At 35.3% G+C, this 26,415-nt stretch overlaps 1 protein-coding gene across 1 annotated transcript in view; it reads right to left on the bottom strand.

Annotated features, from left to right (window-relative positions):
• Positions 1-26,415, bottom strand: part of RFX3 (regulatory factor X3) — a 101,890-nt gene that overhangs the window by 23,009 nt on the left and 52,466 nt on the right. Inside the window, exons 3-4 of the mRNA XM_066568965.1 lie at positions 19,456-19,553; positions 10,650-10,908 (exon numbers count right to left, since the gene is read on the bottom strand). Of these exons, the coding sequence (XP_066425062.1) occupies positions 10,650-10,908; positions 19,456-19,553 (357 nt within the window). The remainder of the gene's footprint in view (positions 1-10,649; positions 10,909-19,455; positions 19,554-26,415) is intronic.

The following is a 26,415-nucleotide window of genomic DNA, read 5'->3' as shown; positions in this document are numbered from 1 at the left end:
GCTTTGCAAGTCTTTAAAAAAAGGTACATTATTAAATATATACGATTACTATGTAAAAAAAAAACATTCTTGCTTGGCAATAATGTTCTTTCTTTTAACAGTCTGACTTGCTCCAGTGGAAAAAACCTGAGGTCAAATTACTAAATCACACAGGAAAGATCAAATTTTAAAAACATGCTTCAAGTAAAAAACTACAAGGTCAAAAGATCATCATAAGGTCAGTTTACTATATATTGTAGCCAGAGAGTTTCCCTTCCTAAAAAAATAATACAATCAAAGAATTGAGAGTGTACAGACATTTAAAACCTAAATCTGAATGTTAGGTCAGATGTACCACAGTGCTTACACATAGCAGTACTGTACACCAGGGTTACACTGCCTGCTGCTCATTCCCACTACTGCCCTATTCTCACTTTGTTGCTGCAACTTGTGGTCTTCTTTGTTCAGGGAACCAACCTGCTAAAAAAATTGGCATCTCTAGTAATTTCACTCGAAAAGTGGCATTACAGATGACACTGACTTCTCACTGCCATATTGATTCCATGGCTTATGGGGGTAACTGTTGGGCTTTTCATCATTTGGGAGATTTTTGTTGCTGGAGTTTCTTTTAGTAGATTTCATGACTATGGCCACTGAAGGCACACAATTTGGCCACTGAAGGCACACAATTTGTGTTCACTTTTAGTATATCACATAAGCCAAGCAACACTGGTCACCACTAAAACATGTTAATTACTTTATCAAGCTCAGAAATAGGATCTTTATTAAAAATGAGTCTCCACACATTCTACTAGGACAAGCTTACAGAGAAATTGTTTTCACTACTATTTTGTTCACCATTTTTAGATAATATTTTGATAAAATGAACTTTAACTGACAGATGTCTCCACAATCCCAGAAACCCTCTTTGCATATAGGTTGTAAAATTACTTTAACTATTTCTGAGCATAAAATATGATTGATTTGAAGACAAATTTTTTAGACACTAAATGATTCACTTGCCCTTTCTGAAAACTTATGGCTGCTTCTTGTTTTACTCTATTGGTGCCCTACAGGACTGAGTTCTAGGGCCCGTTCTGTTCATTTTTAACAATGATCTGGATACAAGAGTTGAACGCACCATTAGTAAGTTTGCTGATGTTGTCCAACTCGGAGGCACTGTAACTGGGAGGTGCAGTTCACTCTCCTGAGAGACAAAAACCCTTGCAGAGAGAGGGGAGAGATCTGGATAGAGTGGAGCACTGGGCAATCACCAGTGACATGAAAATGACAAGTCAAAATGCCAGATTCTGCACCTGGGATAGAGAAATGCCACACACGAGTCTAAACTGGGAGAGGGGCGGCTCTGGGGTTGCAGAGAGGGCTCAAGGGGTGCTGGTTGGCAGCAGGCTCTGTGGCAGCCAGCAGTGTACCCTGGCAGCCAGGGGGGCAGCAAACCCCATCTGGGCACAGCAAACCCCATCCTGAGAGCAGCAAACCCCATCCTGAGAGCAGCAAACCCCATCCTGAGAGCAGCAAACCCCATCCTGAGAGCAGCAAACCCCATCCTGAGTGCAGCAAACCCCATCCTGAGAGCAGCAAACCCCATCCTGAGTGCAGCAAACCCCAGCCTGAGTGCAGCAAACCCCATGCTGGATGCAGCAAATGCCAGCCTGGGCACAGCAAACCCCATCCTGGCTGCAGCAAACCCCATCCTGAGAGCAGCAAACCCCATCCTGAGAGCAGCAAACCCCATCCTGAGAGCAGCAAACCCCAGCCTGGGTGCAGCAAACCCCATCCTGGGTGCAGCAAACCCCATCCTGAGTGCAGCAAACCCCATCTGGCTGCAGCAAACCCCATCCTGAGTGCAGCAAACCCCATGCTGGATGCAGCAAATGCCAGCCTGGGCACAGCAAACCCCATCCTGGGTGCACCAGCTGTGGTAGTCTAAAGAGGTGACTGTCCCTGTGTGTCCCGTTGTTAGGGCAGGGCCTCCTGTGCAATGCTGGGTGCAGCTCTGGGCTCCACCATTTCAGAACCATGGGAAGGTCCTCGAAGGTGTCTGGAGAAGGGCAAGAAGGCGTCTGGTGGAAGGACTAGACACCATGGCCTGTGAGGGGCTGCTAAGGGCTTAGGGCTTGTCTAGTCTGGAGAAAAGCAGCTGAGGGGCAACCTCCTTGCTCTCTACAGCTTCCTGAGGAGGGGAAGTGGGGAGGGAGGTGCTGATCTCTCCTCCCTGGGACCCAGTGACAGGATGTGTGGGAATGGTTCAAAGCTGCACCAGGGGAGGTTCAGACTCGCCATTAGGAAGCATTTCTTTACAGAGAGGGTGGTCAAGCTTGATGATGCCCTGAGCCTATCAATGTGTAAGGGGCATTTGGACAGAGCCTTTAAGAGCCTGCTTTATCTTTGGGTCAGCCCTAAAGTGAAGCAATTGGGCTAAATTATTCTTGTAGGCCCCCCACAGCTGAAATATTTTATTTTCTTCTACTCTGCTATTCCAAAGGTTTGGGTTTTCAGGAGGCTCTATGTGACACCCATGTACAGGAAATAGAAGCTACCCAAGTAAAAAGTTCCTTAAATGAAGGATCTGTTCCTTAAGTGAAGGATCTGTTCCTTCAAGATCTTAGGTTCTAAATTCTGGCCAGGGACTTTTATTTAGGCTGTAAAAAACTGAACAGTACGTCTCTATTCAAATAGCACTTAAGTACAAACATGGAATAACTACACAGGTAATACAGTGTGTATTATTATAATATTTTGTTTACAGATGAAAGTAATTTTAACATTTAAAATGATATTCTGTAAAAATGCAAAAGGAAGACTGATACCCTTCCATTTTTAACAATAAGCTGTGAGAGATTCTAGGCACAACTTCCTACATATTTATCTGATATGTTAAATAGGAAGAATTTCACTTATTTGAATATGTGATCAGTCACACATTCCCCCTTTTCTTGTCTTAATAAACTAAAATAATTTATTTAAAAGTTCTGATAACTGAAATACACACTATCGCTCCCACTGCAATTCCAACTAAACCATGTTAGATGTTACACTACATGTAGGAAGACTAATCAGTTTGTACAGTTACAAACATAGGCAGTCACTAAATTAAGAGCATTATAGATTGTGAATTTCTTCAATTTACTTTGTTAGTGAGCTAAAACACTGCCATATACTCAGACACAATCAATAAGGAATAAGGATATTCTCCTGGGGTTAAAAATTTCAGCAGTTTGATCCCAGTATGTGCATCTACAATGTAATCCTTACATGATCTACTGATTTGGAAGTTACTGACTGTTTTTGCTAGGTTATGTCTCAGTATTCATTAACATGTTACTAGATAAAGAAATGACACATAATAGTCTAAGATGCATATAGCACAGACATAGCAAACACCTATCCCAAACCCACTTTGAAAAAAAACTCCCTTCCTCTTAGGAAGAAGAAAGAAACAGTGTTTTTCCACATGATTCAGCTAACAATTTCCACGATCAACTAACAATTTCACAATTAGTACAAAATGTTATCATAAGTTGCTCTGAGGAATTAAAAAAAAAGAAAACAATGTGCAGAAATTGAAGTCCTGACGTTTAGTGAATAATCTGGGTAGCCTATAATTTTTTTTTTATCTGTTTGCATTTGCAAACCACTGTATACCAGCAGCAGGGCAGGCAGGTGGTATCTTAGTATTCAATACATTGTTGCAACATCTTGAAAAAAGATAGCTACTGTCTCTTTTTCCACAGGCACCGCTCATTCACGATGCTTTTTATCCATTTCCAAAGGTTCACCCTTTCAGGCTTTAAAGGAAGTGAAATTCTAAAGCAGCTATTATCACAATGCTCCATAATGAAGGAATTACTAATTCATCATATGTATACAAGAAAGGCTGATTTGGTGGTACAGCTAGCTAAGTCCTAAGTACTTGTGGCAATTGTGCCTACCTAAATAAGGCAGAACCAATCTGAAAATACAGGATAAATGGACACAGGCTTTTTGAAAATGTGACAATTTCAGCCTTTTAGGATGCCACAAACATGCATGGTTCATGTTGGCTTTCAGTACTATTTCAGGACAGAGTATTCATGTATATAATATTGCTTTCTGAAACCTGTGCCAGAGGGTTGTGTTAGGCAGACAAGCTTGCTCACAAGAAACAAGCTTGAAAATGAAATTATATTGACCATGTGAGGAGAACTCCAATCTAGTCTGTACAGCTGGGAGACTTAAATCTAAAAGATTTGCATTCCTGTCAATAAAAAAAGCTGTAGCAACACCTGCAAACAGATTCTGTGAAATTTTGCTCAAAATATTGAAACAATACTATGAAAATAGACAGAAAGATGCTTCTTTAAGTCTGTGGAATGAAAGAAATGTAAATATGCAGAAAAAGAAGAAGTAAAAAAAAGATGTAAAATTAGTGCGTTATTTTACATAAAGCTGACCTTAAAAGAATGCTGATAAACCTTAAAGACTTAGAAAAAGAAGAGCTTTTTTTATTTCTAAAAACTCCCCTGATTAAATTGTAAATATGAAAATTTAATATACATAACGGGTCAAAACACCTGCTGCAAATGCACACTACCAGTAGTCTACAGGTACATAAAGCATGCATCCTGACTAATGAATACAGCATGTTCTCTAGTGATTATAAAAGAACACATGTAGTCGTTAGGGAGAAAAAGCACACCTTGCAGTCACAGACTGAAAAAATAAAAAATGCTTGGAGTTAAATCCAATTACCTTTTCCTTCCCAAATTTTCAAATGTAATGTTATTACCCAGGTCCCAGGGGACCTTGACACAATTCAGGCGGGCTGATGCAAATCTCATGAAATTGAATAATGTGAAATGCAAGGTCCTACACTTGGGTCATGGCAATCCCAGGCTACAGGTTGGGTGGAGAAGTGTGAGAGCAGCCCTGCAGAGAAATATTTGGGGTTCATGGTTGAGGAAAACCTCAACAACAGCTGACAATGCGCATTCACAGTCCAGAAGGCCAAACATGTCCTGGGCTGCATCCAAAGCACTGCTGCCAGCAGGGCCAGGGAGGGGATTCTGTCTGCTCAGACCCCACCTGCAGTGCTGCATCAGCTCTGGGATCCCAGCACAGGAGGAACATGGACCTGTTGGAGTGAGTCCAGAGAAGGCCATGAGATTGATAAGAGGACTGGAGCATTTCCTTATGAGGACAGACTGAGGAAGTTGTGTCTGTTCTGCCTGGAGAAGAGAAAGTTGTGTGGAGACCTCACAGCAACTTCCAGGATCTGAAGGGGGCCTACAGCAAAGGTGAAGAGGGGGAGAGGGACTCTTAATCAGGAACTGCAGTGATAGGACAAGGAGTAATGGGTACATACTGAAAGGAGAGAAACAAAGGTTGGATATTAGGACGAAATTCTTTACTGTCAGGATGGCAAGAAACCGGAACAGACTCCCCAGAGAGGCTGTGGAATTGCCATCCCTGGGGCTGCTCAAGGCAAGGCTGGATAAGGTCTTGAGCAACCTCATCTAGAGGGAGGTGTCCCTGTCCATGGCAGAGGACACTGGACTAGGTGTTCTTTAATATCCCTTCCAACCCTTAACAATCTATGATTCTATGTTTATCTTCTTTGCTAGAAGTTCTCCAACATAGGGTCAAACTGACTAATTTACCATCTTTTCCCTAGATCATCCAGTTATTTGTACACCTTATATACATCTTTAAACATATCCTAAACCTTTTTCTCTGTGGTCATTTTCCCCACATTTGGAAAACAAACCAAAAAATCCCATATAAAAATCTGTTCTCAAGCTTGTCATAAAGACTTCTAAAACATATATATTCCACCTAACACTGAAAAACACATGTAAATACATCAGAGTTATTCACACCAGAGAACCAAAATAGAGAAACTAAAAAGAAAATTCAACTCAGATTACTATTAAAATCAAATCTGAAAACATTTATGGCATGACAGCCTTAGACAGAGAGGGTGGCCATATTAGGACAAATGTTTATTTAATCGAAACCAAAGAAAACCTGTAGTCCATCACAAATGATGCATCTATGCAATTGACAACCAGACTGTTTTGAGAACATCATCATGTCAAGTCTCCTGGCATCCAGTTTATTATGCATTTTCAAACAAAAAGAATTAACACAAATTCTTCCCATGCATTGAAAGATACCTATTTTTGATATCTTATGATGAAAAAATTTCATTTCTTAAAATCTTTTCAAATCAGAAACTGGAATATTGCATTGGAATAAATCAAGTTTCCAACAACTCGGTTTTTTGATAAACAAATACCAGAAATAAATATTAAACTGCCAAAATTGGAAACATTATAATTGCTACAGGGCTTTCATGGGGAAGACACACGAAAAGCCAATGAGGCCAGTCTGTATCAGAGGAGAAGCAAGGAGCATAGACAGATGAAGCCAGAATCTAGTTGGGGTAGGTGTGCCTGACCTTAGTAGCAATCATTCGCCCTTTCTCCCCACATTCCTTTTCTTATGAAGATCGCATAATCTCAATGCAAGACTTTACAGTGTAGCAGCAAGGTACTCAAAGGGACAGAGAAATACAAATTATTTTGGTGACATTGCTACACTGAAACCTCTGGAAGAGAGGGAGAGAAGCCATGATGCTCCATAGCCTGAAGCAGAAACCAAAGCAGGAGATTTATCAAGGCACAAGATCCACCTGATACCCTTTTTTCACAAAAGCCACTGTAGTCAGTTGCAGAAATGATAAACAAATATCTTGCCTATTTATGATGTCAGACAAAATGATCTAATAATCCTTTTTGCATAAAAGTCTGTGCACCTTTGATTTGATCAGAAATGTTTTATTTTATGCTAAAATCTATTTAGCTACCTTAAAACTACGACAAAAGTTAAGAAATTGAGGAGGAAAAACTCCTGTACCAAGAAGGAAATTAATACATAAAATCTCACCTCAAACTTAAATCCAAATTATAACCTTTATGCCCTTATGTAAGATGTGCTAGTTTTTCTGAAATAGTTATAAGACTTCCACTAGAATTGTATTATCAGGATATGGTATTTGCATTGGGTCTTCTTACTTCTTGTTGTTTTCTCTCCAATAATTACAACATATTTTCATCAGGTGTCATCCTTCCTTTGAAGTTATTCCTTTGCATGCTGTGTTTACTAGCAGAACTAATATTTTGTGGGGATACATTATATACATATAAATTTTGGTTTTATTTTCATGCAGATTTAGATTTGCAATGAAATAGGATGATTTTCTGTAACAGCATGAGTGGAGACCTCCTATGGCTGGTGATGACTGCCGAATGACAACTGTAAACTGAGGATCAGTCACAAAGCTTGTTAGCAAACAAGACTAATAGATGGGAGCCTCTCACTGACAGACAAGCATAACAACAAATTTATTACTAGAAACTGTATGAATTTTTTAACCTTGTAATATTATGAAATATGGCAATTAGGTTACCTTTTTTCATCACAAGAAAAATCCTTAGGTGTTTACATATTGGGAAAAAATGGAAGGTGATTTATATTTCATTAACATGGCAATCAATCCAATTTTTTGGAGAATCCCTTAAATGTAGTGGTTCCTATTTAATGAGAGCTGCCAGTAAACCAAACAGATGACTCTTTCATGCAGGTTTCAACATGCAATTTTGTTTTAAACAGACATCCAGCTAGGCTAAATCAGTCCTTCTTCAATGCAGTCACACACATTCTTGACCAATCCACAAACATACTCACATGAAAATGATAATTTTGGAAATCTACTTATCTACTGAGCATCTTATATAGAAGTTCTTATAATCTGAATGCCTTTCTGGTTTTATCAAAAAAAAACACCTTTTCAGCATGTAGAGAAAGTAGTTTCATAGCAAAGGATATAATGGAAAGAAGCAGTGAAACCAATGGAAAAGAAAAAAGGAAAGAAAAAGTTAACAAAAGTTATTCATGCATACCAACAAAAACTTTTACTGTATATATGTTGGAATAGTTTTGAGAGAGCATAAGTCTTGATATTTTGGCTATAAAAGCAGTGCTACTGCAGGCTGTAGCTTAATAAGGACTGCTCTCTTGTATGATTGTTTAACAGAAAATTAAACAAATTATATATTACAACCAAAATATTAGCTCTTTATTGAAATTCTGAAGCAGAACTCAGAATTATATTAAATCATAAAGAAAAAGTGAAAATAAAATTAAGTTTAAAAGCCTATCTTTTATTGAAATCTGCATAAAACAAATAGCTTACCAGCTGAAGAGTAAATTAGATTTTAAATTCAATTTATCTAAAAGACAGTTAATAAAATTTACCTATTTTATATATTTGACTTTTTACCTGAAACTCTTGTTTCTTCATTTCTTTTAACTTAAACTAAGTGTATCAGAAAGAGTTAACATCATTCATACAATAATTTGCTTATTAGATAATGTAATGATTTGATCAGTGAGGGTGATAAATGACAAAACAAGTGAAGTTACCAGCTGAAAAGAGTAAACAGAACTAGTACCTCTATGGGAAAATAAAGAGAACTTGTGATAACCACATATATTAATAAATAAATTCTTATTAATTTCTATATCCTTTTTCTCTATATGAAAATTCTCCAAACTAATTCAAAACTGGGAAAAAATTTCTGCATATTATTCTAGCAAAACAGTCTGGATACAGGTTATTTTGATTGCTCCAATATATTCTGTACACAAGAATGAAAAAAGTAATGATGGTAAAGATCAAATGAGGATCACAACTGAAACAAGCTCTATCTATCAAAGGTGCAATCCAATTAAAGTATTACATTGCTCTATTTCACTCAGTTTAGTTATGCCACCTAGCAAAATTAAAAGAGACACGGTGCTTTCAAGTGAGCTTAAACCAAACCTTTAGTGTTTCAATTAATTCCTGTATGTTTCAGTTGAAACACAGCCTAAAATTATTATCTAAATCATGTTATGTCCCACTTCCTTAGCAAGAAATGTACTTCCAATGTACTCTAATGTGTCATTCTTATAGAAGTATACTATACAGAAGAAATAACACACTAAGAAACAGAGGAAATTATTATAGTGACAAAATGCAATTTAGTAATTGTTGTTTAACTAGCCGTATTTTCTCCTGTTCTTAACAATGAGCCGATATAGCAGTATAGAATTTATTTTGCGCAACTAAAACAGGCTATTTTACTGACACACAGGGAAAGAGGAAAATGCTGCTGAAGGCATGAACCTTAGCTCCTGTTCAAGGTTGGCGAATTCTACTTTTAACTTTTGAAAAAAAAATCAAACCTGTTTTTAATTTGCAAAATATAGTGTGGAGTTTTGAAATTCAAATAATTCTAGGATTTTCAGCTTCAAAGTAACTCTACTACTCTTCATTTGTGTTTACTGGATACCTTTAAGCCTCAATTGTTTTCACAGTCAGTTAAGCATCTGAAATCTGAAAGAGGAATGACACTTTTTTCAGAAACTCTGTTCTTCTATTAAGTCATGCAAAATACAGGGAAATGTTAATATACACTCTTTTTCATAACTCAAGTACAAAATTCTCTGTTGCTATGAAAGCTCCCCTTATGTCCAGGTGGGACAGTTATACTATTCATGAATTATGACTCTTCACAATTTTTGCTTTCCAGAAATAATACTGCATGGGTTTTTTGGATAAAGTAATAATTTCCTGCATGGTACCAAAAATTGTATTTATTCATACCAATCACTTTAAGATTCAAATTGGAGAGAAATTTTCAGATCATCTAAATTATCCAATGCTTTTACATTCATTTCTAAAAATTAAGTCCCCTAACTTTATTGCCTTTTTGAATATTGATGAATCTGTATTATTACTGATGCTTTATCTCCTTTCTATATCTTTAAACTGCTGCTATCCTATGTTTCACAATTCTCTTCCCCATTACTTTCAAATCTCTATGTGCAGACCAGAATACTCAGAAGCATGAGGTAAAAGTACTCCCTAGGGAAGCAAAGTTAAGAGTAGTATAAACCCATTTTCCTAACTGAAATATAGGCTGATTGAGTAAGTTCTTAGGTAAAGTTCTCCATGCTCATGTTTATGTATCCACAATATTCTATACCACAGTTGTAACAGAATGCATATTCCCATAGCACTGTCAGACATTCCCAAAAGAGCTTTTAATCTGAACACAATTTAGAGACATACCATAGATAAGTAAGAATGAAGTGTTAAAACATATTACCTTGGTATTCTGAACAATGGGAAATTTTTTGAAATAAGCTACCAAAACTATACTAATATCAGGCAAACAAACTGATTAAATGCAGGAAAGTTAGATATACTGATCTATAACTTACATTATTTAACATTTACATCTAACAGTTACACTCAACAATACTGTATTTTTCTTATGTTTTCAGAAAAATTACAAACGTTTAAATTTAACATATGAAATGTAATTATTCACAAGCTGTCAAGGGAAAGGTATGCCTTCATGATTAAGTTTTCACAGTATTCTTACTCCTAAATCTTATAAGTAATATAGTGCTTCTTTCACAAAAAGTACTATGTAGTCCTTATTCTGACAACATATTACCACAACGCATTCTGTCACAAAAACCGTGTCAGTCTGCAAGAACATCTGAGTGACTAAGAGACTAGTCTCAAAGGTTTTGCATCAGTCTGAAATACTTACTGTCGCTGGGGAGGCCCGCGTTGTGTGAGTCACTGTATGACCAGAATTTTCCATTGAATTGCCAATCAGATAGGTCCCTCCTGAGCTGCTAATGAGTTGTCCTCCTGTTACGCCCATCTGAATCCCTCCAGTGCCCACCATGCTATGAGACGAGACCACTGTTGTCACCTGTGCAGAACTTCCTTGAGTATCAAAATAATTTCCCCCAGTGTTTTGACTGTACATCTGGGTTTCTGTGTAAGGATAAGTTGTTGATCGGCTTCAAGAAAAGAAAATAAAAGAAAAGGAAAATACATTATTTGTATTTCATTTAGCTGAGGGTAATGTTGTAACTCTAGAAATTGATTTACAAAAACAAAAATCAAATAAAATAAGATTGGCAAACAATCCCTGTCTCCTCAGAGAATAACAGTTAATCAAGTAAAAGATTTAAATAACTAACTCGGTGTCAATGGTAAGCCAATTATCCACTGAACATTATAGAAAAAATGTCAGTCTTACATGAAGAGGAAGAGAGAAAGGAACAACAAAAATTTAAGGCAGGCACATAAAGCTAATCTAATTATTAATATATTGCAAAGTAATCTACAAAGCTCTGACTGCATCAACATTTTTTTTAATTTGACAATAGAATTTCAATTTCAATTGGATGCTATATGTTTTGCATAATGTGTAGTCTGTAAAGTTACAAACAATTCATACAAATGTCAGCTAACTGAGTCCAATGTTCAAGAATCCTCTGTTGTCTATTGTTTTTAAATTCACTGAAGCTCTTGACTGAAGCTTGAAAATCTGAATCTACTGGTATTTTGGGAAATGCCATTATTTTTACAGGGCAAATTCAAAATTAGACATGAATTAATGTAATGATAAAAAAAGCATTCAAGAAATAAAACCAAACAGAACTATAACTTGTAAAAACATTGCAATATTAGAGAAGTTAAAGGAATGCAACAGTAACATTTTAAAAATAATTATCAAGTGTGAATCATTTACATGTCATAAAACATTTTACCCTAATAAACTATTCAGCTACTGAAACCTTCTGTCATGTCTTTCATGTTCTTATTTACTTATTTTGAATCATTATTCTTCATGTGTTATAATCTACTTATAATTTTTGAATTTGTATACGTTACCAAAAACTAAATTTTATATTTAACTCTATATATTTCAAAATTATAATAAATATAATTAATTATTTCAAAGACTGGATTTTTGTATGTTGTCAAGCATGATAACAAGTAAAAATCAGTCAACTGACCCAACCATTAATTTTCATACTTAAGCATAAAAATCTGTAACATTTCTTGTAATCCACAAGCATTATCAATTTATATGGCTTGTAACTAAACAAGTTAAAAAAAACACAACAAGCAAACAACAAAACCCCAGACACTTTTGTACAGAAACACAAGAAGTGGATGCAGCACTCATGTTTTATGCAATAAACTGATGATCAAGACACATATGCAAGAACCTGGAGTCAGATTTTTCTTCCCCTTTATCTATACAATATTTATTTTGAAATTAATATAGAGAAAAAGTCAAGGCAATTTACTGTTTTTTATTTATGAAAACTTATAATAAACAAACAATAAAATAGTAAACAACAAACCCAGAAATTATAATTTCTTGTTTACCTTCAGAAAAGCATTACTTCTAAATGATTGAGGAACATAATAGTACCTCATCAACAACCAAAGTCAGAAATTTTGCTTTGTTAACTATGGCTACAACAGTTTCTCTCTTCCCCTGCTGAGACTTCTAGAATCTCCAAACTTAAGTTTCAAAATCTGAAATGTTTCATAAGCCTCATACTACCCTATTCCCTCTTACCCCTCTTTAAGCTACTTAAACACTTTCCATTTTATTTTGATTATTTCAAAAGCCTCAAGATCAACTGCAAAAAACCTTGAAGCTAATCCAAAAGAAATGCTTTGCAGTCTGCTGAAAACAAAGCAAAATAGTTCTTTGAGGGACTAATGCTCAAACAGATATTTAATCTATTAACCTTTCTTTTGAAAGTTAAAATCAGTTGATCTTTGTATTGCAATAACCCATGTATGTATTTGAGGTACTATGCAGGTCCTGCTTAATCTGTTCTCTCAAGCCAAGGTATCATTGTGGTACCTTGTCATACCTTTGGGATACTGTTTATCTTAAACCATAGGAAAGCTCTACTGAGTTGTTAAGGTGCAAAAAACAAAATGAGTGAACGCTGCCATCTTCATCCCTCCCTATGTGCATCTAGATGTTTTGTGAACAATTCCAGGGATGGTGGCCCCATCACTTCCCCACACTGCCTGTTCCACATCTTGATCACCCTTTGCAGCAAAGAAATTTTTTCTTAATGTCTAACCAAAGTGTCCCTGGGTGCACCTTGAGGTCATTCATCTTGTGATGAGCACAGTAACCACTAGCAGACTGGATGTTGCCTCTATCTTTACATCTGTGAACAGTGCTATGCAGCAGAGGACGAATGTAGGGAAATGTTGTGATGTAGGCTCAGGGGAAACAGTTCATGGAAATGATCACCAAGTGACTGACACTGTAATTTCTCTCACAAGAGGAAAGGAATATCTTGGTATCAGCTGTCAGTAAGGAAAGTAATGAAAGGATAAGATCATTGTTCTTGCAATGCTGCAAGTTCTTGCTGCAAGTTCTTGCAATACTGCAAAATAGACATGGCTAGAGGAAATACACTGTACAAAAGATGCAAGGAGAACAACTCTCACTTGCAAAAGTGGAATTGAATATTGGAAGCAATGCAAATCCTAGAGAATGCTTCCAATTTTGAAGAGAATTCAGTCACAGACTTGCTGTGGAACAGGAGATGAAATATATGTTTGCTTTTACCTTGTTAAGGTATATCATATGTATCATTTGTAGACCGCTATATCACACACAGTCTCTAAATAAGGACTGATTGTAACAGAGCACCTATTTCTGCTTATAATAGCACTCTGTATCAGTGTATCAATGGGACACACATCTATGGGTCTGACTCCAAAATAAACACACTCTTCCGTTTGGTCCAACAACCAACCAGGTTTTTGGAAGAACACCCAATCACTGGAGATGATTTAGCAAACCTTTCAAAACAGAGATCAATGGTGTACTTAAAAGTGAGAGAAACTATTATTACATGCAGTAATGATTGCAACTTAGCAAAGAGACATTTAATTTAATCAAAATTATTCAATCTGGAAATTAAAAATGCAGCTGAATAAGATGATTTAGAAAGCAGTTTTAAGAAACCATGTTTTTAGAAAGCAGACTTAATTGTTTTAAGGTCATTGCACATGGTAACACAACCCTTTAAAATAAAGTTGCAGCAAAGAGGAAAATAAATTCAAATAAGGAAGTGATCTTCTATTTCTCCACAGCACTTGTAGCACAAATACATTATACTTTCTTAAATAGCCTGACACATATCATAGTCAGTTCCTTCCCACTGCAAAGGTTTTAAATGCATTCTAGCATTCCTAGCTCTTCTCTTCTTTAACAGCAGCATATAAAATCACACAGGGAGTAATCTCAAAGTTTTCTTGCTCTTTATGAGAACACATTGATGATTAACTCTTGCTTGTGATAGCAGGAATGCAAAAGAACCTGATAGTTCCTACTACTGAAACACTGTGAAGTGCTTTACTAGAATGTGGCATTAGAAGAAAGCTTACCAGTTACAAGTAAATTTAAAGTCTAAGTAGTTAGGCTGCAGTATCCTAATTTCCAGAAGGCTGTGAAAACTAGATCATGTTTACCCTGAGAGCAAGCAATAAAAAGTCAGGCACTGTGTGAATTCAGATTAAGCAAGCACAGAGCAGGTGCCTGATGTTAAGATGCCACACTAGAAATTAACAATACCAGCAAGAGTCAGACTAGCATTGCAAGGTACAATAATCCAAGGCATTTCCCATTATGCCTCATTGCTTGCTTGCATACATTTTATAATGATTTACTAAATATAATGTTAGAAATAAAAGAGATGGAGTTGTAGTAAAAAGTAGTTTAAAACACTTTTTTTTTTGCACATGAAACCAGAAAATAATTAATTTCATTAAGTGCCAGCATTACCACACAAATCAATTGCAATGTCTTACCCTACATTACAGACTCTAATATAATGTTACTGATCTCAACTTTTACAGACACTTCTGTCTCTTCAAAGATACTGACATTCTGAAAAGAAAAAACCAGAACAATGGCACAGAAAGAGTAAACTTGTTCTCATCCTCCCTCAGTTTTTAGCACACATATGCACACACTGGAAATAATTTATAGCCATCTGCATCTATGATCAGATTCTATGTAAATATCTAATTCATTTGACCACTATGTACAAGTGTTCAACCTTATAAAACCTCCAAACAAAGAAATTCTTTCATGTCAGAACAATATCCTCAAACTCCTTTAAGTTTTTAGGATAATTCTGTGGTCCTTAAGCTAATAGAGAGCTTCACAGAAATTAGAGAGAACAGAATCCTTTGTCTGATACTGAGGGAAGGCCTTACCATAGCCAGATACTGGTGGTGATGTATCCTAAGCAAAGGGAAGAAAAGGAAGTGCCATACACCTTCAGACTGTCACAAGACAACATGATACAGCTATTTAATTATAATAGAGAGGCATTTATTAGCCAGAAAAAAGAACTGAGATCTTCAACATCCAGTCCAAGACCATTTTCCATATGGAAACAAAGCAATAAAAGCACACACAATGCACAGCTACAGAAAATCAGGCAAGGTGGGGCACACAGTAAATGAAAACAAAGGTGCCATTCTACAAATTCTATTCTCAGGATCTGTAATTTAGACAGTCAAAGAAACATTAATTACATATTTCTAAAATTCTGATTAAGTACAGCAGACCTATAGTCCAAGAAATACGGTATTGCCGCTGTTAGGAACATGTCAAAGGGTACATACTAAATCTGCAAGACGTCAGGAGTTGGGCTTGTCAGGCTCTCTTTGTCTAGGCTTCTCTGTCTTAGTCTAGAGTTTTGTTCCAGTAATGATTAGTGAACAATTAGATAAATGTTACTTAATCTTTTTCCATTTTATCTAAGCTTTCTATGATTGTGTGGTATGAAACCTATAATTAAAATGCTGAGGCATTGCTCTAACAGATGTTAATATCAAATAGCTATTCTGTACAGAATAAACAATAACCCTAGATCAAAATTGTAGCAAAGAGAACCATTAGGTGGGATAACAGTATTGAAGAAGTATCCATTCTGGCAAAAACAGACCACATAAAACAAATTCAGATTAACTATGGAAATGGAAACCAGTGAATACACTGATATGGATGAGGTATATACTGTGCTAGAACACAAAAATAGCTGCAAGTGGACACACTGTGCCACCCTCATCACCCATCATACATTGCCTACACATAACACTTGTCTTAGTGGTAAATTGCTGTAACTCTCTCTAACTCAGACAGGAGCCATTCACCTTAGTATGCATAACGATAGTAAAAGGAAAAGGATAATGTCAGAGAAAAAGGGATAAATACTAGTAACTAGTAGGAAGATAATGATTTCAACTATATTGATAATAATTACTTTATTTAACCATTAAGATTTCAATTAAGGCAATAGTAAATTCTTGGGTTTGCATAAATGGTGCATTTTGCCAACATAAACACCACAAATCATTGTACAATTTGGTGAAGAATGCAGTTTGGATCCAACAGCAATATCAATCCTTGCACAATCCCAGCAATTAAAATCCTGTTTGCTGCATCAGAACTACAGGGTAAATGGCTACATTTTATTAATCTGTTACAATCTGTAAGAAGAAAGTTCACATTTAGTATGTGGAACCAAATGACTTCTTAACATAGGTGTAGCAATAATAGTCTTAATATATTCTGAACAGCCAGGTAAGCCTGTACATGCCATTGCAACAACAATGCACTTTTGTTTCAGGATGGAGTGACATATTTGACAAGCAAAACTGTTGCTAACTAGAGACAAATACAGTTAACATAATTCAAATATTCTCATATCATACAATGTATGTGACAAGTTGTAGGCTACACCCCTTGTATAATTATATTGCCTCCAATTATAATAAAACAAAATAATTATTAAGTGTAGACAAATCATGATATAAAATGTGTGGGAAGAATTGTATTACAGGAATACAACAATTACACTTGACAAAGAATGTGAAACCTGACAAACTTTTTGGTTTCATAATGCAAAGAATTAGGTAACTTTTTCCTGATATGTATTGTAACTGCATCTCTGTTGCTACTGTATATGGATTTAAGTCAGTGGTAGTTTGCAAGTGCTATATTTTAAAATAAAGGATAATTCTTTCACAGAATTGTAGAATTGCTTGGGTCAGGAGGGACCTTAAGGATCTTCTAGTCCAACTCCCCCTGTCATGGGCAGTGAAACCTTCCATTAGTCCAGGTTACTCAAAGCTCCATCCAGCCTGGTCTTCAATGCTGCCAGGGATGCGGCATCCACAACTTCTCTGGACAACCTTCTTTGCCACCCTCTGAGCCAAGAATTTCTTCATCATATCTGTCTCATCTAATCTAAATCTCTCCTCTTTTACTTTAAAACCATTGCCTCTTTAGCCTATCATTATCTGGCTGTAAAAGAAGCCCCTCTCCTACCTTTTTTGTAAGCCTTCTTTAAGTAATGGAAGGTTACAATAAAGCTCCTCAATCTGTCCTCATCTGTCCTCATAAGAGAGGTGCCCCAGCCCTCTGGTCATCTTTGTGACTCTCTTCTGGACCTGCTCTAACAGGTCCATGTCCTTCTAATTGCTGAGGACCCCAGAAGTGGACACAGCACTCCAAGTGAGGTCTCATGAGAACAGAGTGGAAGGCAATCTTTCATCAGGCATGCTGTGACAATTTATTACAGAGATTCATTCCTGTATGAATTAGTCTTCAGCCTAACTATGATTTGCAGACTTCTTATTCTGTTGCCAGAGCAGTACTATTGCTTGATAGATCACAGAACCATCCTATATCCAATTTTGAGTTATAATTAAGATTTTGATTTATCATAAATATATCAAACACATAATCATAGGAAGACTACCCAAAATCTGGTGTATAAAAGTATATGGGAAATGTGCTTCACTATATAGAATCTTTGAAAAGTCTGAGTAGAAACACAGACTGGGTACCTTCTCCATCAATAAAATTACAATCTTTAGAAAGGCAAATCTTCCTGTAAGGATTGAACAACAAACTCCTTGTCCACTATATTGCTGCTCACAACAACATAGGTAAGATCTCTATAGGAGAGAAAAACAATCTAGATTTGGCTCACATGCTAAGAAGCGCTTTCTTCTTTTATATCCTATTGACTGATTTGCAGCAATTGACAGAGGGATTCAGACAAAGAAATATAATAAAATAATGGAAACCTGAAGGTTCATACCAAGCAGTCAGTGACATCTGCTTCTGTTTTTCCCTTGGACTGTAATAAGTAGTGTAGTACACTTTTTATAACTGCCAGAAGTCCCAACAGCACACATAGAATTAAAAAGTAATGAAAAGAGAAACTTGAAAAATAGCATATTTAAGAATGACCTCTTTTGGAAGCTAATAGGTTCTATCATGGTCACAATGACATTATGGTGCTCTACATGTGTGCTGACTTTGGCTGGGGTAGAGTTACTTTCTTCACAGTAGATAGTATCAATGCAATTTGTGGCACAAGTCTGAAACACAGCTGTGTACTAGCTACTAGGAAGAAAATTAATCTATCCCAGACAAAATCAGTACAACAGAGAAGTCAAATGCATATTTAAAATACATTGTTTAGCATTTATAAGTGAGAAGAAAACCAGAGAAGACAGTACATGAAAAATTAATAAATCAATATGTGCTAGAAGAAATGACCAAAGAACACTGTCAGTGTCAGCAACCAAAGTCTCTGAATCCAAATAATACTACTCTTTTAAACTGCTTTTGGATTACCATCAATAAATATCTTCAGACAATCAATAAGCTTTCTAAATTGTACTTCTTCAAAAAGCCAGTTAGAAAGCAAAAATGGTAAATGAAAAAATACCATTGAGAAGCTCCTTTCCAAGCAACACACTCTACTTTGAAGTTTGAGCCAATTTCAAAGGTGGTGTTGCTCCAAGCCTGTTATTAGACTAGGTATTGTCCAGAGGCCAGATCAAATCTAGATTTTTTGTTAGTCTTACTTAGCTTGCATATTGAAGAAAGAAACTTGATGATGAAAACACTTGTTCAGGAAAGCAGGAAATGCACAATCATGTGAAAACAAGATGTTAAAGAAGCAGCAAATGAGACTCTTAATTTCCTTCCTCTGCTTTTCCTCATTCCTTTGGGAAAAAAAACCTGATCTCATTTTATGAAACACATAAATGAAATTAAATTACTAGATAGTAATTACAGCTGCTGCATCTTTCTATCATTTGCCACTAGGATTGCAGCCAGGAAGAAAGAAGGCCCTGGCTTTTGTCCTGAGGACAGAAGCTATACAATATGTCTTTCAGACAGAACGTATCCATGAATTAGAAAATACTTTTTCAAACAACACTATGCCGTACAGGGGGCAACTAAAACAATTACAAGAATTCTACTTACACAAAACTTCTGCCTTAATAAAAACAAATAGTGTGAATTCACATTTTAATCCAAAAAACTATTTTGACACTGGAAGAACTCAATGGAATATTTTTTCTTTCTAATTTAATATACAGTAGTTGATAGAATGTAACTGAAAATATTTAACTGAAAGTATTTAACTTCACATTTTAATGAACATTAAAATTCTGACCATTTTCCAACTTACATAGCTCCATTAGTGTAGACTGTGTCACTTCCCTCCACATACTGAACCTGGGCTGGGTAGACATGCTGTACCTGTTGCACAGTCTGTACTTGCTGTACCTGAAAACAAGAAAAGCAAAAGTTTGGGATATCATAAAGAAGTACCAATGCTCCAGTGCACCTAGTGGCTTCTAAACAATTTGGGATACCTCTGTTCTCAAAATTACTAAAGGTGTATCACAGCACTAGCAAAGAAAATTACTGTTCTTACACAATATTTGTGCTGTAAGTTCAGCGAACAGAGGGCTAACACTGAAGATGCACACTCATACACATCTTCAGTGTCAAAGGCAAAACTGGAGAACACAAAGATGAGATGAAGTGTAACTTTGTTTTGCACCAAGCTGAAGAACTACATTTACTACAGAAGAAAGTATCATTTCATTACATTTATTCTTTTTCTTATTCTGTTTAAGTAGTAAACAGTACAAGCCTTAAAATCATAGCTCAAATATGTTGCAGTAAGTTTAGAAATAAATGTTCTCATTAAGATGCTTTAGCTCTTGTTTAACTGCAGTTAAATTACAGTGATACAGTATTTTTTGTGGTGTACAGTTATGGGCCAAAACCCCCAGTTTGAGTAACCCCTTTCCAAGAATATTATCAGCTATGAAAAATTCCAACACAACTGGTTTTACTTCAATGAATTAAACAGCAAGAGGCAGTAAGGCATGGATTATCTTCACATGTATCACTAAGGACAGTTACTTATCAACTCCTTTGATTCATATACTATTGTAGGAATATTTTGGGTCATGCAAATTTTCTCTCCAATCCTAATTTTTTGTCTTCTTCCACAGTAAAGATGAAGAACTTCAACTTTTACACCTTCCAGCTTTCAGAGAAGCCATGTTTTGATCCAAGAGCAGTCCAGAATCTAAAACCTTCTAAAGGACTTACTTCACAGATTGACACTACTTTACCCAAGGAATTGAATCAAGAAAGTATCAATGCACTTATTTAGCAAATAGATTTAACATTAGGTGACAATAATTTTTCTCATATTTATTGCTATAAGGCTACTTCAGTCTAAACCATTTGGTTCTAATGACTGCAAATACCTAATCCCAGATCAGTCTGGGTTTCATGCACTTGATGAACCCCCTCCAAGAGATCTTTAAAAATATCCTAATCTAATACTTTCACCTGTGTTATGTTTTAAAAAGTTCTGCAAAAAACCACATTTCCTACTTTTCCATAGTATTGACTCTGACTTTGAAACAAAAATCTAGATTTTTACAGAAACCTTCCCTTAGGTTAACAGTAAAACCCAAAGTCTGAAAAAGAGAGAAAACAGCCAAAGTTTAGAATGCAGCTATACTATCATGATGAAAAATCAGATGCTTCTGTCCACTAACAGAAATAAGACAGAATATGATGGCTAAGGTATCTATTAAAATCTATACTTTTATGATTTCCCATATGAATCATTACATAAATTGAGAAATACACCTGAAATACAATCTCTCAACTTCAAAAAGTATACTTTGAAGATGTCTCCTTAATTATTAAGGCAAGGTAACTGTCCTAACAATATTTAGTTATTTAACAGGAAGGTTCAGTTCTCAAAAGTAATCACAAAAACTCTAATCAAAATTGTGCACATTACTACAACCTTGGAAAATTCCCTGAATTAAAAAATAGAAATAGCTGTATTGTGCAAACATCTCCCAAAATTAAACTATTTCTACTTCCATCACTTTTGACTTCATAACTTAAATTAATTCAAATCATCATTTCATGGAACAGGCTTGATCCAAATCCACTGTAAGAAAGGTTACACTGTAACCTTGTTATTAATCTGTACCACTCAAAATTTAGATCTTCCAAACTCTGACAAAATGACCCACTCACACAATAATTGGCCAAAATATATATGTGCTTTATTGTGAAACATACATGCAACTTACTGTTGTGCTATTTTTAAAGTTTAAGTCTAGGCATGTTTATTCCTTTTGGGTGAGTCAATTCTATTCCCTTCAATCAATGGGAGAAGGGGAGTCATTGTTGATCAGTCTATTACAGAACACCAAACTGATCTACTTGACCTATGCTGTGAGAAAACATCTTGAAAACGGGCTTTGTTCCTAAAACCAGTAGCTTGTCACCTGGCATGTAATGGAGATGCCCCATTTTCTCTCTCAGTAGCACAGCTGGGGAAACACTGTGGAAATGATGCTGTTGTCAGTATCAATTCCATCTTCTCACCCAACTACTCCCAAAATGCACTTTGCTCCGTATTCACACATACTGAATATGGCTTAGCTCATATTAAAAATAACCCACACTATTTTGCTGTTAATAAAGGAGACACGGTTTTCTCCCCGTAACCTGCATACACTGGTAAAATGGAACGCTACATTGTGTACAAACATAGCATTAAAACAGAGAGGTCACGTTCCCCTTCTATATAAGGCATTTTTATATCCTCACATTATTCTTGAATACAAGCTGCTACCCATTTCAAAAGCATCAGATTCGGTACAGTGCAAGACCTTTCTGTCAAAACTGAGACAATACTGTAGGGACAAAGTGTATACACACTGCATCAATGTTTGCTGTCTATTGGACAGGAAACTGAAAAATTCCAAAATGTGTTTCTCTTCTAATATGGAGTAAGAACAACAAAAATTTATTTTACCATGAAACAAAATACCAATATCTGTTAAAATTAAAACTTTCATTGCTTAAATTCAATTTTCCAGCAGTTTTTATCTAAGTTCTTTAATAGCCTAACACAGAATACTACTAGAAACATCAGGACTTCTTATGCATAGAAAGTAACTTGTTTTTCAAACCAACATTTAAGAATGGATATGCTACAGTGGTATTAAAACATTTTACCTACTTTTGAAAATCAAAATGTTTTTCCTTTAACACTGAAGTTCAATACAAAGAGGGCCACTGATTTTTTTTTAATACAGTAATTTAAAAAGTTTACAAAAAAACTTGCTTTGCATCAGCTTCTCTGAAACTCAGTACTGCTACAGTTAAATTCATTATCCTGCCAAAGGAGACTGTAGTCACTACATGGTATTGTGATGTACTAAGAACTTTAGAGTGGGGAAGGTTAGAGGCAAATGTTTTTCCTATCAAGCTCTGACAAATAAAATAAGGAAGGAGCCTTTAGGATGGCCTTGTATATGAAACCTCTGCCATGATGAAAGTCTTTGTTGTATGATATTTCCAATACTAATTTTATTTCCTATTTTATTTAATTTTTAAATTTTTAATGAGAATTAAACCTAGTGCCTCTGAATCTTGTTTTTAATATTCAACAGAAAGAAATTAGATGTGTATATTTACTCTCTATGAGCACAAAATTATTTGAGAGAAGTTGGTTAGGAGGAAACAAAACACCATGAAAAATTGTGGAAAATATGAAAAAGGTCAGTTTTTTCTTCACAACTGTTTATTTATCATTATCTTTTCACCTTTTATTAAGCTGTTAAAGGAGTGGTATCAGCTAAGTCACGTAGCTTTTGGGGCAGAGCAGAAATTGTTGACTATTCTTGCAGTGCTTTCCAGAGGCCTAAAACTAAATGGCCTTCTTATATTAAAAAATTCTCCAATAATTAATTGAAATGGGCTCAAAATAGAAAACACAATAAAATATTTATGAAACAGCAACAGTATGCATGTTTAAAAATTATCTTCTAGGGTGGATTGGTGAACTAGCCATGGTAATTTTCATTATTTTCTGGCTGGAAAACAGAAAATTAACAAAAAACTTTAGCAATTTTTGAGTTAAATAACAACAGATAGTAGAGCTTTCATTCCTCTTGCCTCAGTGACTCTATCCTGAAATAAAAAACTGGAATAGGATCAGAAGCAAGCAGCTGAAATGTTGCAGGACAACAAGAGGTGAATGAAAACTTATTTCAATATACATGTGTAGTTACATTTACTAGCTGAAGAAGAAAAAAAAGGCAAAAAAAGTCTTCTTAATTATACTACCTCGGAGGAACAAATGAGGGACTAAGTTATATTTTATCTATGAAAATTTGTCAACAAAATAAAGCATATAAAAGAATACTGAAATGCTGAAATTACACTGAAGCATGAATCAAAATATAAGAGTGAACTTTGATTTCCAATAAAAAGTGCTTCTGTTCCAAGTACTACTAAGCAAAGACTAGAACAACAGAGCTATATATATATATATATATATATATATATATATATATATATATATATATATATATATATATGGGTTTTTAAATTCCATTTTAAAAAGAACATGTAATTATCCACTGTGTCTTTTCAAACAGCTTGTATGTGCAACATTTTCTGTCCTTGGAGATAAAAATAATTTTTTCCTTCATTAGTATGGATTACTTTTGGCAAGTAACATATAAATAGCACATGCTGTAATATTCTAAGCACATTCATATTTATATAATGGCTAATGTCAGCTCATGATTATGTGTTTCATATGCTAAACATGATTTTGCATTGGGAGCAATTTTGATTAGCAGAAGTCTGCATCTCCAGTTAATGAATGACAGAATGCTTTGTGACTGTGATGGCCACCGAATTCAGTGACTGTGAAGAAATGCTTTGCCCAACTTGAGTTGCATGGATATATTTTTACAAAATAGCTTAATTTTAGTTTTTCTTTCCCCAATTCTTCCATATCACATGGCATAAACTCAAAAATTAGTTTAATTTTGAATCCTTAGAAGCTTACTGCACTGAACTGAAGACTGCCTGTTGAAAAAGCAATCATATATTAATGAAAAATCCCACTATTCAAGGAAACAGAAGACAAAGAGAACTTCTTAGGCGATTTAAACAAAATTTAATTACACTCCCACATTTTGGTCTTACTGTTGTTGCTTTTTGCTTCTTATTCCCCTCTATCCCATCTCAACAGTGACTTCTGCTGTGTTGCATGAAACCAGTTGCTACTAAAGCCACTTCTGCAAGAGGAAAAATCCAGGTTTTCATAAATGGTACCTTTATTGTTCCTATTCTCAGAGCATTACAGCAGACTTTTATGAGCTGCATATTAATACCAGCTATATGGAAATGAAGGATTTGTTTTAGCTAGAAATATTAAAAGTTACTAATTTGTTGATTGTTTTTTCAAAAGACAGGATGCCTGAGTACTAAGACAGCTGAAGAGAAAAGGCTCTTAGTTTGCTCTTCCACTTATTCCGCTTGCTCTTCTTCAGGGTGAAAATATTTCATTTTGAAAAAAATGAAAATTTTTGTGCATATAAGAAACATGATGTCATGAAATCAAGCCCAAATTAATGCATTCAGGCATTTAAACATGACATACATATAGGAATAGAAACTTCAGAAACAGAAACCTCCCTAGAAAAATTAAATACTATACATTTAATATTAATTAAAAACAAATTAATCTAAAATTGCATTATTCACTAGAAAGTACTAATAAATTACTGCAAAACATGATATGTAAGTTTCAGCTTACACCAAATTGTTCTGTATACATGGAAACTCATGTTACAGTATCCTTGAATTTAACAAAATCCCAGAAGTGTCCCATTGTTTTTAGCAATATACATTCACAAGAAAATATAATCAAAATTTGAATATTCACACATAATTTGGATACAGTTGAAATCATCAAGCATGTCCATTACAAATCATAGAAAAAAACCCCCCATATTTTATATACTCTTGTCTAAAACCTTCTCTCCAGCTTTCAGCATTGGTAATTTTGAATGTGGAGAAATAATAAGTTCTCCCTCTGCCATCAAAAGAATGTCTTTATTAAAATAGTCATTATAATGGCTCTTTCTCCTAATTTTCTTTACGCAAATTGACTTATTCCTACTAAAGGTACATAGAGGCAATATTAATTTTATGCCAATGAAATTTATACACAGGTAATTCCTCAGGACAGATCATACCTGCAATTTCCTCAACATAGTGATTGTTTTCATATTTGCTCTTCCTTTCAAATTTGCTCTTTTTTTTTTTCAGCCCTGGAATTGAAATCACCTATACCACCTACATTCTTCATCACATTTCCTGCTGGCATACCATAGTCACATCTTCACTCTTCCCTTCCTCCTCACTGCTTCCATAATCTAATCGTCTCTCTATACACATATCTCCCATACATACGTGTTTCAATCACTGCAATACTGTCTGCACAGGACTTCCGAATATTCTTGTTGGATCTTCAATCCCAGTTCCTTTCTATTTCTTTTCTCAAATGTTATGTTGATTATACAGTCAGCGTTAAGAGTCAATTGGAAAAATATAATTTACTATGTCTACAGGGAAAAATATTCCAGTATAATGATGGTGGATTCAACACAAGGTGATACTCAGAAGTACCAGTAGTAAAGGGGATGTACGTAAAGGTGATGAGAAACAATTTTACACACTCAGATAGGGCAACAAAAATACTGCTTGCCAGTCTTATTAAGGTATAAACACAGAAGGAAAAACCAAATCTCATCCTTGGCTTCTATATTTTGACACACATGTAACATTATTAATGGACAACCAGCATTACTTTAGAAAATATGTTAAGGAAAATTCCCATGATATAAATCAAACAATTATCCTTTGTATTTCACAAAGGAAAATAGTCTTTCACTCAGAAATCTTACAAAAGACTTATAGACAAATCTCCTACAAAGTGTAGCTAAGATCAGTCATCGTACTATAGTAATGGAACTAAAAGGCACTACAACTGAGTCTACACAACAGGAAAAAATATAACTGAAATGTATGAGACTGCGAAACACATATATGAAAATGCACTGGAATTTAAGAACTTAACAAATGCTGAAGAGTTTAATTTAGAGAGAAGCGCTCCACCAGCACAGAAATGAATGGCACTGTTTAATAAAATATGTCTTGTTCTCTTATTACTGATTTGGAAAATGGAAAGTCAGATTTTAATGAAAAACATCAAATATCATCCAGAATACCC

Source organism: Molothrus aeneus, chromosome Z (genome assembly GCF_037042795.1).
Source record: "Molothrus aeneus isolate 106 chromosome Z, BPBGC_Maene_1.0, whole genome shotgun sequence".
NCBI lineage: Eukaryota > Metazoa > Chordata > Aves > Passeriformes > Icteridae > Molothrus > Molothrus aeneus.
The sequence above is the reverse complement of the archived record's forward strand: the minus strand, read 5'-3'. Positions and strand labels throughout refer to the sequence as shown.